At 42.3% G+C, this 21,549-nt stretch overlaps 1 protein-coding gene across 1 annotated transcript; it reads right to left on the bottom strand.

Moving 5' to 3' along the window:
* Positions 1-352: 352 nt before the first annotated feature.
* egln1a (egl-9 family hypoxia-inducible factor 1a) lies at positions 353-20,448 on the bottom strand. The gene is made up of 5 exons (XM_075476308.1): positions 19,422-20,448; positions 7,069-7,188; positions 1,184-1,320; positions 1,027-1,094; positions 353-947 (listed from the first exon to the last, which is right to left on the bottom strand). The coding sequence occupies exons 1-5, from the start codon at positions 20,127-20,129 to the stop codon at positions 892-894; spliced, it is 1,089 nt and encodes a 362-aa protein (XP_075332423.1). The 5' UTR covers positions 20,130-20,448; the 3' UTR covers positions 353-891.
* Between the last annotated feature and the right edge of the window lie 1,101 nt (positions 20,449-21,549).

Here is a 21,549-nt window from a genome sequence, read left to right as displayed (position 1 = left end):
TCTACGGTATCTAATAAAAATGCCACAGTTGCTTGATCAATATCTATCAGATACAATGTATCAGATCATTTTCAAATGCTTCCCAAGCTTTGCAGCAACCTCCTTTCATCTACCCACAGATCCAAAAATGGCAAAAATAAAAAAGCAGCACCGTAAGCTTCCTGCAGAGGGCGCACGGACCTCTGGATAAGAGCAAGTCAGATGGTGAGAAAGCCCCGTGTCCCAGTCACAGATACTGTTTTATGATACTCTCGGTGCTCAAACAGTTCACATATCCGAGCAAGGAGCAAAAACAAAAGCACAAAAACCTCAGTTACAGCAAGAGAATGAACTCAAAGCGAGGCCAAAGCAGTTCCGTCAGAAACAGGGTGCTTTTAATTCAGATCATTCCTCAAATGATTGCAAACTCAAGCAATTACAGTAGCTTATATAAACAGCCCATTCCATGTGAAAAGCATAACATGACGCATATGCAAAACACTGTACCTTTAAGGAATTAACTGGGAAAAAAAAAAAAAAAAAAAAAAAAAACAATACATAAAGGATGAAGATTTTCTCGGGGTTTAATACCTTTTTGAAGCCTTTTTCTGAAAGTGTCAGCTGTAATGTAAATGTTTCATTCTCCGTTGGAAAGGTGAAAAACATACAATCCCTTTCAGTAAAATGTGATGACATTCCAAATCAGCTGGGTTGCCCGATTCTGCGTATTTGTTTGTTTTGTTTCCATAAGGATGAATCTTGCACCCGTTCAAACAAAAGTCTGCTGTGTCACTTTGTAAAACACACACACACACGCACACACACACACACACACAACGCACACACTCTCTAGAGGCCACTTTCTTCAGACAGAGCACTTAATGGCTGTTTGCCGGGGATGCAGACGTCCTACTAGCTGGGATCTGATGATTTGCCGAGTTCAACTTTAACTCCTTTTTCTCCTGCACCTGTAAGCAGAGGACACATTTAAATAAAAAAAACAACAACAACAACAGAAAAAAACTACTCGATTGTGCAAATTCCTACCCGTTAAGTATTTTTCTTTAGCTCTGGCTCGCTCATCTGCGTCAAAATACCACACTGTGATGGCATACCTGCAGAGACAGAATTAAGAGGTGTGAGTCACTGCAGAAGCAGGCAGGATTCATCTGAGCATGTGCTGCGGACTGACACGGGCGGTGACCTTGTAGAAAAAGCGGGCTGAACCTCGTGAGGGTTCCGTCTGTCTGACCAGAACAGCAGCAGACGGTCAAATTTTGGCTCTATGTCGGCAAACTGGGCCTTTCCTTCAGGGAAGATTCGAAGAAGGCCACCGTCGTCCTGCAAGAGCAGAGCAAGAAGAAACAGCCTCATTACGTATACAAATCAGGCTACAGCGGGAGCAGGAAGGTAAAGCGGGACCAACACTCGAAGGAGGCCTGAGTGGCGAGAGCCTTTTTAAATGTAATCTGCATTCACATTACGGAGGTCTGCACGCAATCCCAGGAGAGCCAGAGCGGGGAAAAAAAGTTTGTAGTACTCACAAAAAAGATACTTAAATTAAACCCACTTGTGGCCCTTTTTTTTTTTCTTTAGCCCCCCCCCCCACCACCAATGATCAAAGTGGAACGACAATGTTTAAGGCAGAGGGTTGTCTAACCCCAGGGGCTAGGAGGAAAGCTCAGGATAGGAAGCAGCAGCGGGGGACGGCTTTCCTGTGGAGGGATAGGAAGAATAACCCACAGGAAAACTGCTCTGGCTGGATAAAGGACCTGGAGAGTGAAAAAGCAGATTGCTGCAATCGTGCCGCTTAAACTCTCACACAGCTGATATGATAGGCCCCTCTCTTCACACGCAAACTCGCAGTGTTAAAGCGGTTCACACCCTTTGCTGGAGAAGCAATGCTATTTCCAGTTAAAGTGCGCTGAATGAGGGGGAATGCCAGTGGTGTGACAAAACGAAATAAAACACAATAGGGTCAAAGAAGACAGGAGCGATTTTTTTTTTTTCTTTTTGGCAGCAGCACGTAATCAGCTCAAGGACCACAGATTTTTACCAACTGTTCAAACAGCACGTATGTGCAAGGACAGTTCAGCGTGCGGCCCAGCAAATGAGGATGTGCGGATTAGAGGACGTGCAGGATTACGGCTTCCTACAGGCCGCGACCTCATGACCTACATCACGCCGAACTCGACTGATGTTGAATGTAAACATGTGCGACGCAAAAATGTGAAAAAAGCCAGAAAAAATGAGCCAGATAGCAAACGCCACCATTGTTGCAGGCACGTCGGGTTACATCTCAGTCGACAAAAAGAATCAAATTCAGAGAAAAAGTCCATAGAAGTCGGCATTTCTCTGTTTTCACACATAATTTGGTTTTGAAAGGAAATGTGTTCATCTGCAAATATGAACATAATCCTGACTAAAAGAAGTGTCACATCATATCTTTGTGAGATCCGGCGTTCTGCACAGTTCCGCCAACATAACCGAAAATGTTCGGGCTGCGCGTTCTAGCGTGTCGGCAAAAAGTTAGTTCCCCAAAGCACTTAATGCCCCCCAATTTCATAACAAGACGAGCTCCACATATGAACAGGGAAATCGTTTTACGGGAGAGTAACACTGAAAACAAAGATCTGGCTTCAGAAAGAAACGTCAGTTATATAAAGGACGATGTTTACCAAACACTTTATTCGCAGAGCCTCGCATCTGTTGACACAATACAAGTTAACGTCACTAATTTGCTTGATCGTTCAAAATCTGCATCGCAAAGTTCTGTGTGACCACTTCAACGCTGGATCTGAAAACAAAACGTTATCATGACAAGTGAGATCATTGGCTTCTACCAAACTGTATGGTGTTAAAGTTTAGTAAAAGCTGTCTGCACCCCCCATACTTCCCCTTTTTGTTCTCATATAGCAGAGAATACTGAAGAACAGCAGCTCATTGCAAAGTCAGCTCTTTCCAAAACCACCCTTTTAAATGCTTAAAAACACGGACAAAACTGGGGTTGAGAAGTGGAAACTTTAAAGAGAAGGGAATTTTTCTTTTTAAACGCTGTCAAAGGTAAACATAATCTTGCTAAACCGAACACCCCCATGAGAGCACCTTTTTGTAAAAGGAAGTCCCACAGTGACAGTGCAGAAACCAGCAGGACCGTTTATTACTCACAACAAACTTTTGTGTAAATCAGGGCACGTTCTGCATTGTTCAGACTATATTCAGAGCTTAACTGATGGCTAATTCTGATGAACCACACGATAGAGCTACGTGTTACAATTCACACATCTTATCTCATCTAAAATCCCGCCTTTGGACTGACGAGCATTAGGTGAGAGGGTGCTGACGGCCGATTCATCTCCTTCCATCTAGATATGTGCTCGCCTGGACAACAAAACCGGAAATCTTAAAGGGATAGTTCGCCTCTTTTGACATGAAGCTGTATGACATCCCATATTAGCAATATCATTTATTAACATTGACTTACCCCCTGCTGCGTCCTGTGAGCCGAGTTCCAGCCGAGTTTTGGAGTTGACGAAGGTAGTCCGGCTAGTTGGCTGGGGCCACAAAAATAAAGCGTTTTGCTTCTCAAAACAATATGCGTTCAAAAGAGCAATGAGCGTCACAAAATCGCTGTGCAAGAAAAAGTCAGACCTCACAATCGCTTGGCCCTATTTTCTCTCCTTTCGTATCACTGCCTGCTGCCGCCTGCCGACAGCCGCACCTGTTACGGTGTTTGCTGCTCGGAAGCAGGGGAGTGCTCGGTCTGCACAGCACGCAGTGATACGAAGGGAGAGAAAATAGCGCCAAGCGATTGTGAGGTCTGACTTTTTCGATTTTGTGATGCAAATGTATTACTCTTTTGAACGCATATTGTTTTGAGAAGCAAAACACTTTATTTTTGCAACCCCAGCCAACTAGCCGGACTACCTTCGTCAGCCCCAAAACTCAGCTGGAACTCGGCTCACAGGACACAGCGGGGGGTAAGTCAAATTTCATGAATTTTTTTAAATCCAGGTTAAAAACATTTCTTTTCTCATGTGTCTATGCATGAAATCTGCACGGTATCTTTTAACTTATCTTGACTGTTGCTTGTTTTTAAATTAATTTAAATGATTTTATTTGTTTCTCTTTATATTCTTTTATGTGTTTTAATGCTTCTTCCACTCCCTGCTGCAATGCTTTTATTTTATGTGAAGCACTTTGAATTGTTTGTACATGAAATGTGCTATATAAATAAATTTGATTTGATAAATGTTGCTAATATGGGATGTCAAACAGCTTCATGTCAAAAGAGGCGAACTATCCCTTTAAAGCTGCAGTCTGCAAGATTTGTTGTTGTCATACGTAAAGTCCTACTTTTTGGCATTTTAAGAGTTTACATGATCTATCAGAACGCTTGAAGTTGAAAACGGTGACCTCCGTAGTCGCAAAATGCAAGAAATGTTTATTTTTTAACCGAAAAATAAAAAGTTATTCAACTTCCTGTCCCGCCCCTTCAAAACACATGAGAACTCGTGCACGTAGACGTGCACGCCAGATGCGCCTACACGACTCCTCATTCATCAACTCACCTGTCATTTGCGATCATGGAAGACACAGTAAGTAGACTAGCCCGTAATGAAGTTCAATAGTCCAGATAAATAAGCGTGGGGACGAGCCTCCCTTGTATCGCGCGTGCTCAATCGGTGATTGACAGGCAGCAGAGCCCAGCTCGAAAACCTGATTGGTTACCTTTTACCGGTCCGGTCTGCAATTTTGTAAACAAACCTGCTGGCTTTGGAGGGACCTAGCGGGACATATAGGGGACCTAGAGAACTCTTTTTTTTTTGTATTGGGGTATTTAATGTACTACTTTCAGAATCCCCGGACAGTTTCAGGCATTATGCTTGAAAAAGAGTTGCAGACTGCAGCTTTAATGCTGCGGTATCATGGAGATTTTCTTTCAAAAACAGATGCAAAGCAGCTAAACAGAGATGATGAAGTAACTGGAACAACTGGACCTGAACATTCCAAAGCCATTTCATTCTTTCATGGAGCCCCGGTATCCAGGCAACCGCGTTCTATATAACAGATAACCTAATAAGCAGCCAATCAGAGACCAGATTTACAATTGTTCACATGTCCGACAGGGTTCTATAACAAGACTGGTTTTAAATGACTGAGGCCGGTGCATAAAAAATAACAAGCAGCGTTTTTTGGCTGATTAAGATGACCTGTACTGTTACGGATGCAAGTATCTACATGAGAATATTTACAACACACACCAACAAGCAATAAACTTAATGTAGCTACAGAACATACCAAGGGAAATTATCTTAAAAAATGCATGATTCCTTAAACTCAATAAACTGCATTAACAAAGAGAATTGCACATCATAGGTCACCGACATGCAGAACATATGTGAAGCAGTTCAGAAAACTGCAAGTTAATCCAAAAAGTGCTGAATTAGGAGCGTGTTGTACCATCCTCCCCCACACAGAGGACTGGTCCCCAATACCTGTGTTCTACTTACAGCTTTGCTGATCGACCTACAAATGTTCGACCTCCTTTTAGGACTCTCGGAGTGATAAGAAGAAGGCAAACACACAGCCTGCACTACACCAAGAAATAACATCCTAAGACAAATGAGTTTTTCGGGGTTAGGGAGGTCGAGTCGGTGAAGAAACCTGGCAGACCAGGTTTTCTGAAGTCTTTTCACATCTCCACCTCCTCAGAGAGGCGTCAAAGTCAACCAGCTGCTACTTTTTGTTATGAAAGTTGCCGTTGCTTCCTGGTTCTCAGCATCCTGTTTATTTGTCTCATATCTAGAAGTGAGTTCCTTCACTGCTTGACACTAAACGTCTAACCTGTGACACTCTAGCCTACATTTCTGACGAAAGAGTGCTCTGATCCCTTACAACAGTGTTGTGCCAGTTCACAGCTTTTCTGAACTAGTTCAAGTTCAGTTCATACATGCTCAAAGTGAACAGTTCACGTTCAAAGTTCACAATTTTAATTCTGAACTAGTTCAAAGTTCAGTTCATTTTACTTTTTTCGTGAGATATTCAAATAAATACTTTTTTTCACACTATGAGCTAGAAATCACTATACGTTCTTTGAAACTGCTCATTGTAGACATTTGCTCATGCAATTGTGGGTTTCTTACCAGCAGTACAGACAAGGTGGACCAGTTCTATACTTAGTGCAATGAAATCTACCAGCATTTAATTAAAAAAAAGAATATATAATATGAAATGCCGTCGGGGTCTGCAAGAGTGTAAAATTGTTTTAAATGGACACTACGTTGCCCGGAATGCATCGCTCACCCAATGTCAAAACCATTTCTGTCTAGTTATACATGATTTAAGCGGCACCAGCGAAGAATACAGGAGGAAGGAACTTTGTCTCGTTGCGTTTCAAAAGAGAAAACAGATGTCACTCAGTTTTCAATGGGAAACAAATTCCAACGTTCATTTACGGTGATGTCTGCCGTTCATGACACATAATGTGAACTAATTCACGTTCAAGTTCTTTATTAAAAAATGTGTTGCGTTCAGTTCAACGTTCACGAAAAAATGAACGTGTTCAATGAACGCGTTCTTTTGAACTCGTTCACGCACAACACTGCCTTACAACTGAATCGTGCCTCAAATGCTATCAAAAGCCCGAAATGATTCTTCCGAGTCTTTCATTTTTCTGCCTGTAAATCCCTTTCCTGCAGAAAGAGCAACAAGTGTGGCGGGCGTCACGGGGTGGCTCTTCTCCCTGACTGAGTTAGACAAGATTAGCGGGCTCTCCGCATTTTAATGGGATTACAGATGGGAGGAATGGTCATCCAGCATGTGCTGAGATGTCACCACTACCATGGACACCATTGTTGGTGTGGGCTATGAGGTAAAGCAGGATAGAGCGATGTTCGCCCAAAGACGAGTGGTCAGCTGACGTGTCGTGTGCTTGTGACAGCAAAACAGACTGAAACATGACAACCTGTCGTGCTACCATTCTGCTAATCATTTTCCTTTTAACAGTTATTTCACCAAAACAAAGACTGATTCAGTATTTTTTTTTAACAAAAATAAAGGTATGCTCTCCATACATTACTCCCATACCTTGGCATTCCAATCTTTATTAAGGTAATATATGCATGTGACACACCGTCCATCGCCGTTGGGGTTATCCACATGGCGCACATAGCCTGTTCCGTTTCCAGGGTAACATGCCACCATTGCCTGAAGAGAGGAAGATGGAAAAAATGTGATTAGTAAAAACAGATACGCAGTGACACGAGCACAAACGTAAGCAGACGCACTCTTAGATCTCACGTGTCTTAAACAACAGACTAAATGGACAGAAAGAAAGAAAGAAGTCAAAGCACGAATCCAAGCCTCAGCCAGGATCGAGTCAGCCAGAACCAGAGCCATGAAATTGGATTTGTTGGCCCACGATGTGGAAGCGGCACAGCATCTCTTTTCAGCTCGACCGTATTGTTGCCTCACCTGCACCCAGACTGACACAAGCACAGGCTGCCGCGTCACCAGAAAGGTTCAACCCGTGAGAAAAGAAACTGGAGATATTGCACCACATGCCTACTTCCCTTCGCCTTTTGCCTGCTCTATTAGGACTCGCATGGTCTGCTCGTGTGTTGGCAGTGAACCCCCGTCAGCTCTTGTAAACTTCTCGGTGTAAACAGCGAGCGCAGGCACTCGTACGGCGCAAAATGCCCCTCGGGAATAAGGCATGCACAAGTGGTGACTCGCACAGGGCTGGGTGACAGAGAAACAAATAGTCTGAAGATGACATGATTATCAGGATAAAAAAAAAGAGAGAGAAAGAGAAAGAAAATCCATCTATTTCCAGATCTAAAAAAAAACAACTTTTCGCACTGTAGATTAAAACAAAAAAACTGGAAATCATGCAACTGTTTGTATGACTTGAAAGTGGAGGCAAGGCGAGCGTCAAACATGCACAAACAGAGGGCAGATTCAGCCCTCATACAGCGGCGTCTACACAGTGATACGACCGGCAAAAGGCCAGTTCGTCAACATTCTTTCATGAACTTGCATCAACATAAACCACAAACATTATTGTAAACACTAAAAGCAGACTAAACGTCTTCAACAGGTCTTGTGTCACTACAAGATCATCATGTATTGATGTGTGAACCTTAAGGGATAAAACTGTGTGGTCTTCAGAGAAACAAAAGGATATGCTACATCTCTAAAACGCTTAAGTCTCACAACATCCAATAAGAGCAAAATCATTTACATCACACGCACACGTCTGAATCTTATTTTCCTGAAAATCTGATCCTAGTTGCTCGCGTCAGTCCACATTGTGCTCACATCTTTTTTTGTGTGATGCAGGTTACCGCTGGAATGCACAGTATCAGGGCTTTCAAAGCTGGAAAACAACAAAACTCCACCGTAAAGATGAGGGGGGTGGTGATGCTTGGTCTGGCTGCATGAATATACAAAAAAAAAAAAAGGGGGCTGGGTCTCAGAAGAAACGGCTGCTGAGTGAGGGGCACGCACACTGACAAAGGGCTTCCTGTCTGTAAGACGCAATACAGTATGCTTTACTGTGTTTGTGTGAGAGAGTGTGTGTAAAAGAGAGGGACGGAGAAAGAGGGAGAGGGGCACAGACACAGAAAGCAGAGGGGTGGGGCTACAGCAGAAGAGAGGAGTGAACTGCTATAAACTTTGACTCCTGGCCTCCCTCCAGAGGGAGCAATATTTTAATGGTTGTGCTACGTGCAGAGCGTGAGGAAGGTTGGCTGATCCTCGGCTATGTCACCCCTCCCACCCCTTAACTGCTGAGCATGCTGCATGGCTAGAGATGGGTAAAGTGTGGATTAAGTGTGTGAGGGTGTGTGTGTGTGTGTGTGTGTGTGTGTGTGGGCCGAGTTAAGGTGAGTGAGCCTCAGCGCTCTGCAGAAACTCAAGACAGCTGTTTCGCCTTTCACGTCCCTTAACTGGAGAGCTCTGGAAACTTTATAAAGCTTCACCCAGAACAGCTCGTCTTCACCACACGCCCAATTATGTACCAGTGAGTGCGCCGCGTGTTGGATTTTGTGACCCACATGCTTTTCGGACTAGCTTGCATATCTTAACACATCATAAAAAGTTAATGAAAAGCACTTAGAAATTAAGCAGAAGTTAACATGTCACTTTGAAAAGAGGTGCACACAAAGGAGCGTGTGCATAAATGAACCACACAAAATACATAACACTGGAATGCAGAACAGCTGTTATCTAGAAATGCCAACCTTGTATGGAGTGCTGTTTAATTCCAGTTTGCCTTTCTTGTGATCTGGTCATGAGAACCGAACAAGCTGAAGCACACAGAAGAGACACGGCTTAAGATAAAAATCCTCATTCAGACAGAAAATCTTGATTAAGTGCAACATACAGACAACCTTTAGAGTGTAGTCATTTCAAATAGAAGATTCTCCACAGTGAAAGACATGCAATAATACTGCATACGCTCCGGCATGTTAATCCCAAACATTTCCTCTCTCTCACCTTATCACTAAAAAAAGAAAGTGTGGTATTCCGAAAAGCTTGAGACAAAACTTAAATGTTGCCGGTACAGATAAACAACCACTTTCAAATTAAGATTACCTCTACATCACGACATTACTTTTTACCACTCAGCGGCGTATTGTGTTTTTTTTTTGTTGTTTTTTTCCCCCTGCCACCGTCACCCCTGACCTCTAAATCCATTTGAGCCTCCATTCTTTCAGCCACTTACTCTTCCGCGTTCCACTGTGGCCCTCATTAAGAGGCTGACCTTGCTCTTCATGTTGTTTGTTTACATTCCACAAGCAGAGCTTCAGAGGCCAACTGGCATTTACGTGCAGGGAACGAGAGGAATAGAGGTCACCAAAGCAAAGCTCCGAGGGGCCTTCAGTGAGGCCAAAGGAGAGGCCGAGTCGTCCGCAGTTACACATTTAGTGAGCGTGAACAAAATAAATAAATAAATAAAACAGGTTCGGTGTCATTTATAAAAGTCTTTTCACTCAGCGTTATACGAATGCTCCTCGAGTTTCTCAGCTTCACGGCGGGTGCGCAGAAGAGACTTTCCTCACAGTTCGATGCAGGTGTTAACTTTCAGACGCAGAGCTGGATACTCGTTTTGGTCCGATAACTCAACAAGCAGCACTTTTTCTTACATAACAACCATATACTTGAGGCACAGATAAAGATTCCCATGAACAAGATGAATCTTATTAGTTAAGTCTTGAGTCCCAACTCCTTTTTTTTTTTCCTTCCTCGTCTTCAATCATATTTTCTCAGACAGCTGCGACCCCAACATGACACGGCTAAATCTTTACCGAGCAGCAGAGAAAAATAGCATTCACGTCGCGTCATCCCTGCTGATTCACTGTAAACTGATTTTTCTTTCCTTCAAACATGTCCAGTCCAACCCAAAGATATGAGTGTGTATGCACAACGGTAGCAGAACCAAATAATCACCCTAAACCTAATATATAAACCGAAATCTTACATTTAACCACATTTGATAGGTTTCTAAGGAAGTAATTCAGTTAGTGTGCAGTTACGATCTTGCCGTACTATGAAACCGGACAGCAGCGGGCTTGATGATTCTAAATAACTAGCTGTGTGACAGTAATAAGAAACCGGTGGGGAAAATGTGATCCAGTGAGCTCGTCTCATGTTCGAATTAAATGCCTTCTGTTAAATGGGGAACCATCAGCGGGCTAAAAAACCAGCAGGGAAAACACTAAGCAGGCCGGTACGGTTCCAACATAACACTTGCCGCAGCTATTAAGAGAGGTGGGTAGTAACGAGTTACATTTACTTGAGTATGTTTTTGAAAAAATTGTACTTCTAAGAGTAGTTTTAAATCTCTATACTTTTTACTTTTACTTGAGTAGATTTGTGCAGAAGAAACTGTACTCTTACTCCGCTACATTATGATACAATGAGCTCATTACTTTTCTTCTTACCTCTTTGGTATTCTACGCGTCATTATTTTTATCCCCCCGCGTATGCCTCATTTTAATGTTTTATTCTGACAGAGAGAGAGACTTCCGCCAAAGGCTCTACCACCTGACTGTGTTTCACCAATCAGACGCAGCCGTGCAGGCTCGTCACGTGACCATACTCAATCTCAGCGGCGGGACGGGTTAGCTTTACAGTTTACAGTCGTAGCAAACAAACAAAGAAACAGAAGAAAAATGTCAGAATCATGAAAACACAGACGAGGCCTCATTCTGAAAGCATGTTTACCTTACAAAGAGTGAGAAACAGCAGCTACATTAGCAGCTACATTAGCTGCTGTTTCTGTGTCAACCAAAACAAACGCACATTTCAGCATTCAAAAACTCAACATCTAACTTGAGGAAACATGGAGCGGTAAGTTTCCTAAATTCGTTTTTTTTTTCTCTTGGATAGGCGAATGTTTGTTTTTTAGGTTACATATGTTTTAACCATTTCCTAAGTCTCTTTTATTTTCTATTGAAGTACTTGAATTTACCTGGATTATTTTAATGTAAGCTATTTTGTAATTAATTAATTCATTTTAATTTATTTTATCAATTGGATGAACTCTTAATTTGCCTAAAGATGATTATTTTGTATTTTTGTCTGTCTGCCTGAATGCTTGTGTTAACAAATAAATCAGATGTTTCTCAACAGTTACTCAGTACTTGAGTAGTTTTTTCACCGAGCGCTTTTTTACTCCTATTCAAGTAATCACTACTTTTTACTTTTACTTGAGTCATATTATTCTGAAGTAACAATACTTTTACTTGAGTACAATTTTTGGCTACTCTACCCACCTCTGGCTATTAATAATAATGATGATGCTCTTTTACACAAAGTGAGTTGAGAAAGCTGCCGAGGAGCTCAGCCATACTCGGCGTGAATGTGAATGCAGGCAGCTTTTGGCCCCCCGCGTATGCGCTCCACATGGGTGAGCGGGCCCCTGTAGACCGGCAGCTATATAAAGAGGTGGTACAGCTCGGTCACACACACACACACACACACACACACACACACACACACACAAAGAAAAAATATGTTATTTTCCGTAGGGCCATCACGTTCATGAAATTTCAGCTGACCGAAAAAGGTCTAATTCAACAGCATTGTAAGGCTGTCGGGCAAGAATGGCTTGTTTTGGTCAAAAACTGTCAACTCTACCATTATTCATATAGTTTTATCTATCAGAACGAAAAATATTCCATGAAAAGCTATGATGGTCGCGTGGGTGAAGAAACACAAGCAGCAGACTGTAGCGGTAAATCACAGCACATTCAGGCACAGATATCTGTATCTTAAAGCGATACAATGTAACTTCTCAAAAAGCCCACTATGGAGCTCCCCCTACAGGCTTGGAGGTAATGTACGGTTACACTGTCGTAAATACAACACCCTTTCGCTTTCACGTTTCACGTTTGTTGATGAACCGGCGAGGAGTCAGAAGGTGCAAGCTATGTCGACCGAGAAGGTAAGAGTAATCAAATGTACCTGGGAGCGTGAGTGGGGTCTATTTGTTTTTGCGGTAGGTGTGCCAGAAAGCAAGTCGAAGTACTTCCACTCAGCTCCCGGGCCGGTCCAGCAAAGTTACATAGCGCAGTTTTTCCAACTCAGACCCCCGAAGGGCATAGGAGACAGGCCAATCGTAATATTAAAACTCATTCTAGCCGCACAATTTTTTTCAAGCTGTTATTTTAAGGTAGAAATGTTACATAGTATTGCTTTAAAGAGAAAGCAGCTCTTAAAGTCACCACAACTACTGACAGTACCTGACTCAGAATCAGAATCAGCTTTTTTGGCCAGGTTTGACTAAACAAACAAGGAATTTGACTCCGGTAACTTCACTCACAAAGTACAACACTCAACAATAACATGAAATGAAATTCTCTCGTTACATTCGTCCTAATTCTACTAAAAAAGATATGCGCAAACAAAAAAAGTTTCAAACCAGAAGGCTCGTATAATGTTCAGAATTATTAGCATCTCTGCACTCGAAACAGACCAAATCTGTGATTGTAATCTCCCTGATTCATGGGTCCTTCTCTCATGCTGTGATTCCCCTTCCTTTCAACGAGCTTTTGAGGCTTCCCACCTTTTCCTCTCGGTTAACAGCTTTTCCTTGGCAGTGCGCCCGCATGTGCACCAATGACTATGCTTTTAACATTTAAAAAAAAAAAAATCTGTTCTTTTTATTTTGCTTAGGAGAAAAGCAGCAGATTTATTCCCTGGGCCAAAATAGTGTCCACGCCACCAGCAGCAGAGCTTTAAGCCTCGGATCTTCGCCACCATCTACAGATTGAGGCCTGACACCCAAGAGAGGACAAATTTAAAAGAAAAACAGGGATACTGGTGAAAGTACAGATAAGAGGACAAAGAAGAAATTGTAGAAGCGTTCTGAAGTGCCATGGAGAATTACCCCTCATTTCCAATAGACAATAGCGTTCTGTTCGGTCCCCCCCCGGCTTGGCTACACATGGCGTTTCCGAAGCAGGACGTACGTTCTGCCTGACTGTACGCCGCATTCAGAGGGGCAGAATCCCTCATTTCTGTCCGATCCAATAACTCAAAGCAGTCAAGTTCTTACAGACCATTTCCCGCTGTGAGAATGCATCACCAAAAGACAATAGTTTTAACTCACTCCATATATTATGGTTGGTTAATAGACTTTCGACTTTCAAGACTTTAGAGAACTTTCCTTTTGCATTGACCTGATCACTCAGTGGGATACACTGATCACTGTGATGCTATCAGTTCATCATACCACACACACACTGATGTGAGCCCTGAACTGGGGTGGAGCAAAACGGAAAAGCTGCAAGGGGTCTGCTCACTTCACAGACGAGATGCTTATCCAAACAAGAGTACAAACAGTTGGGATTGAGACCTTGTAGCGCAGAGGAGTGTGGGAACCAAGACGGTTTGTGTCCCAGACCGGGATAGCTCACAGCTCACCGTTTTATCTGGAAGACAGTGTTGCTGCCTCAGAGGAAATCCTGCTTTAAAGAAGTGACCTATTTACAGTAGGATGTGAACAATAGAGGGACATATACAGCAGCAGCGTTGTTCTTTACATGCCGCAACGGAAACACCAGCAATATCTGGAATTACAAAAATGCTCTGAAGGTGGCTGTGTGTAGGCTAGGGGTGGGGGACATGTCCGATTCTTAGATGCGTCGCCATTTCGGACGTGGACTATTCTGAATCGATTCACAAACGTTCAAATTTCGATTATTTAAATAAAGTAATACAGACGGTTCTAAAATGCAGAACTAAGAAGCGTGGTACGGGTCATCTCCGGGACACTATGGGGAGCGCACCAGGAGCGAACACACGGAGGAAAACAAACATGGCTGACTACCCACCTCACCGTGCTCCTTCTAATTGAAAAGCAGAAGTGTGGAAAAACTTTGGCTTCTACAACGTCGGCTGCGGAAGCGAACTGGACAAGAGCCACGTTATTATGACATTTTCAAGGTGTAGTGCAGGGAAATATGATCCTCCGTGAACACGTTGCCTTTCATTTTCTATTTCTGCTGCGGAGCTGGTGGAAGCACAGTCATTGATTAGAACTGAAACGTATCAGACGCAACACACATGCATCTAGTGGAATTTAGGGGTTAACTCCATTCCACCTGACGTGACTTTCCAGTTTGCACGCATTTCCATCAGTTAAATAAAATACAATGGAAATTAATTCAACTTGTTTCTTATTACAAATGCGCTGTTTTTCAAAATTGCAAGTTATAAATGCTTATTCAGTGAAACAAAAAGGAATGTTGTGAAAAAGTGCATCAATATACAATGTCATTGAGTGGATGTGTCTCAGTGGCAAGGCAAATTATCAGCATACAAAATGACCTCAGCATCACCAAACCTCCTTTTAATATATATAATGAGAAAAAGCAACCAAATCTTAAAGTCAACCTGTGCCTTTACTGTCGGGGTAATGACTACCACCCCCCGTGGTCTTTTACCTGACATCAAACCAATAATATCATTGTATTTAGCTATATTTCTAAATTTTCATTAGATTTGCACCGAAGAAAAGTTGTAACATCACTTTCTTGCTCAATGCAAATTGGGGATTGGTGATCAATGAATACCACTTCCATCTAATCATCCACAGTCCACGACTTTAGTCCACTGTCGCCTTGTTTTTGTTTTTTTCCTGAGGTGTCAGTGACGTTTACGTTTGGCTTTTCTGGATGGAAATACCATTTCCTTCAGCCAGTTTCAGAGAGTTCGGTTACAAACATTCACTCCCATTGTTTCCACTGACAGCTCTCTTGTTGGGAACATGTTTCCTGTCAATCAACCAGGTGAAAAGTTCATTGAGCTCTATGAGTACTGAACTGCGGACTCGTGAGCATATTTACACTTCTGCAGGACATGAAGCATCTGTTTTTGCACCCTAAAGAACTGCTAAATTAAAAGTTATTCCACAATTTTCTCCTTCGCTTCTTAATTTTTTTTTTTAAATTAAATTATTTTTAGGTATTTTTTATGAAGCCAGAATATTCAGCAATTATAGGTAATATCTAATAGTGATTCAGTAATTATTACTGTTTTGTAATTTAGCTGTTGTTTAAAAAAAAAAAAAGCTTGAGGAACATCCTCTATTTGTTGCGATGTCATCATTTGTGCTTGAGGCTCGAACATTCAAGAAACCCACAGATGGATTACGGAGGGTTTTAGGTCAGGACTGTCTGTACGATGGTTCGTATGTGACAATAAACGATAGGTTGGTCTGTTCTCTGACTCACGATAGAACAAGAAGCAGGAAAAGTGTAGCATGAAAGTTGCTGCCTCAGTTATACTGGTGCTGTAGGTGGATGGAACAAATGCATAAGCCCAGTCTATAGAAAAACGAACAGCCGGCTCCAGCACTCAGAGAACCGCCATCACATGACTTCCTCTCGTCTACTTACTCTATAGAGATTTAAGATGTAGGTCAACGGTCAACTTCCTCATGGTAGTGCACATTTCCACCCTATGATATTGTAAATCAAATGCACCAAAACTCTGAGTGGAGTTGTGTGTGAGTGTGGTCGGGGAGGTGGGATTCCCATGTTAGTATCGGTGTTTATTAAATGAATTTTCATTACGTTTTGGAGGATCTTTTTTTTTTTTCCCATCCTCAGTAGTAAAGGCTACAACTGGGCAAACTGGCATTCATACCCGAGTAAAACTCCTAGGCAGTAATCACAAGTATTTATCGGCTGCAGCTCCAATTGGAAGTACTCGCAAACACAATAAAAACAGGGATTGGATTTCAGGAACCGAACTGCAGCTCACATGTTAAATAAAAATAAATAAAAGTGTGGGCCTGGTTTTGGGGGGTAATATCAGCTATGTTCTGCAGTTTTGCCAGATGATGGAGGTGAACGTTGCAACCGTCGAACAAGTCGACGCCTGCTGAACGTCGAGAAACTGAATAACTGTTTTGATATCATACCTATAAAGAATGTATTCACGATGACTAATCAGGTTTTTATCATTCCACAAATGACTGTTCTTACTTTGAGATAATCAAGCAGGCAAGTCTGACTGAACTCTGTGTGCTTTTCCATGACACCCTGCGATACGAGTTGTTGTGGTGACTAAATGTCGTGAGAAAACTGGGAAGATTTAAGTGTCTTAACTCACTTCACGTATCAATCTCACACAAATGGCAAATACGGCACACACAGAGGCTCTCTGTTACTTTCACAGGAAAGTCTGAATAAAGTAGTGAGGAACATTAACCATAATGTGACATACTGAACAGTGAGAAAGCCATTACTGTTAAGCATATCGTGTTCGAGATGACGTAATTGTGTTCCATTATGCTGACAGGAGCCCAGTCTGGGAAATAATCACTATTCAAACTCTAAACTTTACAATCTACACTTACCTACAAAAGGCCATGCAAGATACAGTAATCATCTTAAATACAAACACCATATGTGTGGAGTGCAAATACTAATGATGCAGTCTTGTTATAGCAAGCTGCATTGCTATATAATATTGAGTGCACTACAATGAGTCAGTGACAGACAACGCTCTTCTTTTAGTTTCCTGATAACACTATAATGGAATCATAGAGCATTCAACGAGCTGGATCTGCAGAGAAACGTGTCCCACTGTCTGCGACTTCCCACAATGTTGTCGAGTAAAAAAGGGGAAGTGGAAACAATGACATTTAATAACTATTTGGGCAAAATCATTTTCCTCCGTCTCTGCCAATGTGAAATGTGCTTACATTGTGTTGTATCCTTTTGAGTCATTGATACTTGTGGCTCTCATTTGTGCAAGTCATGCTGATTTTCGCTGGTCACAGTCCAGCCATGTGTTTGACAATACAACTGGGGCAGTAGGCGAGGAAGACAAGCCCTCTGCAGTGTTTAACGGAGTGGAGAGCTGCTGCTGAAATAATGCCCTTTCTGAAAAACATTTCGTGTCTACTGAGAATCAGCCAGGGGAAAAGAACATAACTGGACAGGAGGAGATACCTAAAAATAACAGTGTGCAACAGTCACAGCTTTCTGCCAGCACAGAAAACCAAATGCCTGAAACCAGTCATGTCTCGGGCTTCGATCCAGAGCGGACTCTACCACCAGAGACCTTAAATATCAAGCACTGTTAGTACAAAACATGACATTTAAACATGAATATAAAACAGTGAGCTCTTTTAGTGATGTTAGGTTACTCTGAATGTGTGTGCGTGTTCTAGTCTAGTCTAAAGACTCTCTAGCTATAGACTTAACCCAGACCATGCCTCAATCTGAAAAAACACGGCCATCTTTAAAAACTCTTCACTTTTCTTTAAAATGAAACTGGAAAAGCGATTTATCCATACTTCTCCTCAATTAAATTGTAACTCTCCCCTTCAGAACACTTCTCCCAGTAGAAGATGAACCGCAGGCAGACTGGGAGCAGCTCAACTCCTCCTGGGATACTCTCATGCTACGAGGTCATGGTGACGAGATCTGGTTAGAAGAAGAGCTGGAGATCACACGCAGCTGAGATGGAGCGACACCGACATTACTTTGGGGCTGATGTAAACTGCTTTTCTGAAATCATCCTCATCGGTTTGATGCGAGAAGCTTTCAAACAGGTTGCTCACTGCAACCAGCACGGGGCCAAGGACACCCGTCATATGCGTCATTTTCTTAGAAAAGAACTCTGTGTGAAACCGAAGCTGCTCTCGGTTTTTTCTCTCTCACCTTGCACTGCCAACTGCGAAACCCACAGACCTTCCTCTCAACGTGGTAATGTTCCATCTAAACAATTAGACACCTGCAGTTATACTGAAGTGATATAGCCAGCCACCTCATCACTATCTGCTCAGAATGGATCAGTCAGCATCAGAACAAGATCCCAGAAAATTATTAACAGCCCCATCCAGCTTCGAGCTAGTGTTTTCCAAATGGCTGCAGCATCTCCACATACTTCACTGCCACTGGCCAGCGATAAAATTGAAACAGTGTGGCTTTGACATGCGCTTGTGTACACTGTTAAACCAAATGCGATTTGAAACTAAAGCAAAACGGCCTGCCCTTCACATTTATACTGCTCATCTGCAACCGAGTGTGGTTTTAGTTAAACGTTCAATCAACTGGTCAACTTCATAGTCAAGTTGTTGATCTTAAGAGTGTATAAATATACTGCTTTATACTAAAATGAATAGAAGACATCAACTAAAAAGAGCCTGCAGTTAAAACGTGACCCATTCAGAAATAGTTTCCAACTCTGACAGCCTGCTGTTCATGAAGTTAGTGGGTTTAATGCCACACGGAGGGATTTGAAGAATTTGCATGCTATAAAATTGATTCGCTAGAAAGAGAGCTGTTATTACTTTTAGTCAATGAGTTATTACTACAGGCCAATGGAACACATGAGCGTGTTATAAAGCTCCCGGTTGCCTCAGAGCTGACAACGCATCTTTGCTTCATACGTCCCAGTCATTGGATTTCATCTAAGATTTCTTTGCAATTACGCTGTACAGACATAGAACTTATCATAAATAAGACATTTCTCTTTATGTCAGTTAAAGAAATACACCGGTGAAGAGGTTTTTTTTGCCAAAATCCACTCTGTCAGTGTCATTTATTGTGTTATGGTCACTGTGCTGGTGTTGTGACACATTAACACGACTTGACCACCACTCTTATGAACACCCAACATTCTTTGTGCATGCTCTAAACTAGAGAGAACTCTGGTCTGTCACACAGAAAGAATGATTCGTGGTTTTATCTGTTAACACCTGGTTTGAGCATCCTGATTTGAAGCCCGCAACATTCTGGGATACCTGCAAAAGTTCTGCTGTTTTTTCCCACAGAGACAGCAGGTTTACTGACCCAACCATATGCGTTATGCATGTGAAAATCATCTGACCAACAGCTTTCTGGTCTCTGTGGGAGCAAATCAACTCAATTCAGAGTGCTGATTGTGCACCTTGTACCTGTTGCAATACTTACTTTTGTCCTTCCATTTATAGCGTAGTTTCCCAGTTTGCCATTACAGTGTCTGATTAGGTCGTCCATGCGACTCATTAGAAAGAGGATCTTGTCGCAGCCAGGCTCCCTCCCCTCTATCCACGCGATTTTGTCCCCTCGGATGTCCTTGGTGGAGTCGCTCTTTTGACTGACCAACTGCCCGTCGGTGAATTTACCCGTATTGTGCAGGGCCTTCACATTCTCCAAAATGCCCACCCCAGTCTCTAAGCCTAAAAAATTGTCCACAAAACAGATACCGTGCTTGTCCATGCAGGGAATGATGTACTCGATGGCAAGTTTCTGAGCGGATGAGCTCGTTTGTCCGTTAGGTGTGGCGGGGTTGTTGGACCCGTCTCCTCCCGCTCTGTCCACGACTTCACTCGATTCCGTGTTTGTAGTTTGCGGTGAGGATGCGGTGTCCGCCGGCTGGGAGCTTTTCTTGTCTCGGGTTTTCTCCGGAGCCTTGTCGTCTCCCGACGGAGGACCCTGTCCGGGATTCTGTTTGGGAAGGAGAGCCTTGTTGTCCGCCTCTTTACAGATCAGCTTGTGTTTCTTCCAGTGCTGTTTCTGGTGCTCCTTGCTGCAGTAGAAGGAGCTCCGGCACCTACCACACTTGAGGAGGTTCTCCATTTTCCCACAAAGTTCACAGTACTGTCGCTCCCGCTCCAAATCGCTCTGCTCTTTATCCATGTTGGGAGGCTACAAGCGGTTGTACTGCTCCTTTAATTCCGATCCTTCACACGCGCCCTGCTAACCGACAACTTTGGAAACGACCCGCTGCCACTGCCCCGCTTACACTGAGCCAAACGGGGAAATAGAAACTCAAAACCGCGCCATTTCGTCGCACTCATTCCGTGTTTACATGTACTATCATTGTAGTAACGCGACTATTTGCGCCCGAGAGCGAGCGTTCAGAGGTGGGTCGAGGTCTTCGGGAGGCATTTTTCTGCAGGCTAGCTAACGCTGCTCACGTACTGCATGGTACGTAGCACGGCTCCGTTGTGCTATGTCTTCCCGTTGTCCCGCCCACTCTGACGTCAGAGCACGAGCACCGCCTCTCCGCGCTACCTTCACAAGCTGTCGGACAAATAAACAAAAAATTTCAGACACGTGGAAGTATCACATCAGTACGGAAGAGTATTAGGGCCAGGCATAAGAAAAAATATTTATATTTTGCCTGTCGAGATTAAAGTCAAAATGTCGACAATAAAGTCGACATGTCGAGAATAAAGTCGTTTCAACATTTCAACTTTATTCTCGACATTTCGACTTTAATCTCGACAGGCAAAATATTATTATTTTTTCTTATGCCTAGCAAACAATGTTCATAGAGAAGAGTCACTGAGGTACGGAAGAGTATTAGGGCCAGGCATAAGAAAAAGTATCTATATTTTGCCTGTCGAGAATAAAGTCGAAGACTTTATTATATATATATATATATATATATAATATATATATATATATATATATATATATATATATATATATATATATATATAAGAAAAAGTATCTATATTTTGCCTGTCGAGAATAAAGTCGAAGACTTTATTATATATATATATATATATATATATATATATATATATATATATATATATAATATATATTAAAATATTATTATTTTTTCTTATGCCTGACCCTAATACTCTTCCGTACTCTTCCGTACCTCAGTGACTCTTCTCTATGAACATTGTTTGCTAGGCATAAGAAAAAATAATAATATTTTGCCTGTCGAGATTAAAGTCAAAATGTCGAGAATAAAGTTGAAATGTTGAAACGACTTTATTCTCGACATGTCGACTTTATTGTCGACATTTTGACTTTATTCTCGACAGGCAAAATATAAATATTTTTTCTTATGCCTGGCCCTAATACTCTCCGTACATCAGTTCATGTCATGGCTGCAAACTGCAATCGCTTTCCCATGTGAGATAAAGTAACTCATCTTATAAGAGGAGTCCTCTTGAATCAACCCATCTCCTCAGTACGGAATAGTATTAGGGCCAGGCATAAGAAAAAATAATAATATTTTGCCTGTCGAGATTAAAGTCGACATGTCGAGAATAAAGTCGGAATGTCGAGAATAAAGTCGAATTTTCGAGAAAAAAGT

Source organism: Odontesthes bonariensis, chromosome 2 (genome assembly GCF_027942865.1).
Source record: "Odontesthes bonariensis isolate fOdoBon6 chromosome 2, fOdoBon6.hap1, whole genome shotgun sequence".
Lineage (NCBI taxonomy): Eukaryota > Metazoa > Chordata > Actinopteri > Atheriniformes > Atherinopsidae > Odontesthes > Odontesthes bonariensis.
Note: the sequence above shows the minus strand (reverse complement) of the source record. Positions and strands in the feature narration are given on the sequence as shown.

Bases quoted from the DNA above. Each gene is read 5' to 3' on its own strand.
- egln1a (XM_075476308.1), bottom strand. From the start codon at position 20,129: ATGGATAAAGAGCAGAGCGATTTGGAGCGGGAGCGACAGTACTGTGAA. The intron at 7,189-19,421 runs GTAAGTATTGCA...TCCTCTCTTCAG, and splicing joins CTATAAATGGAAGGACAAAA to GCAATGGTGGCATGTTACCC. The intron at 1,321-7,068 runs GTATGGGAGTAA...CTGCTCTTGCAG, and splicing joins ATAAAGATTGGAATGCCAAG to GACGACGGTGGCCTTCTTCG.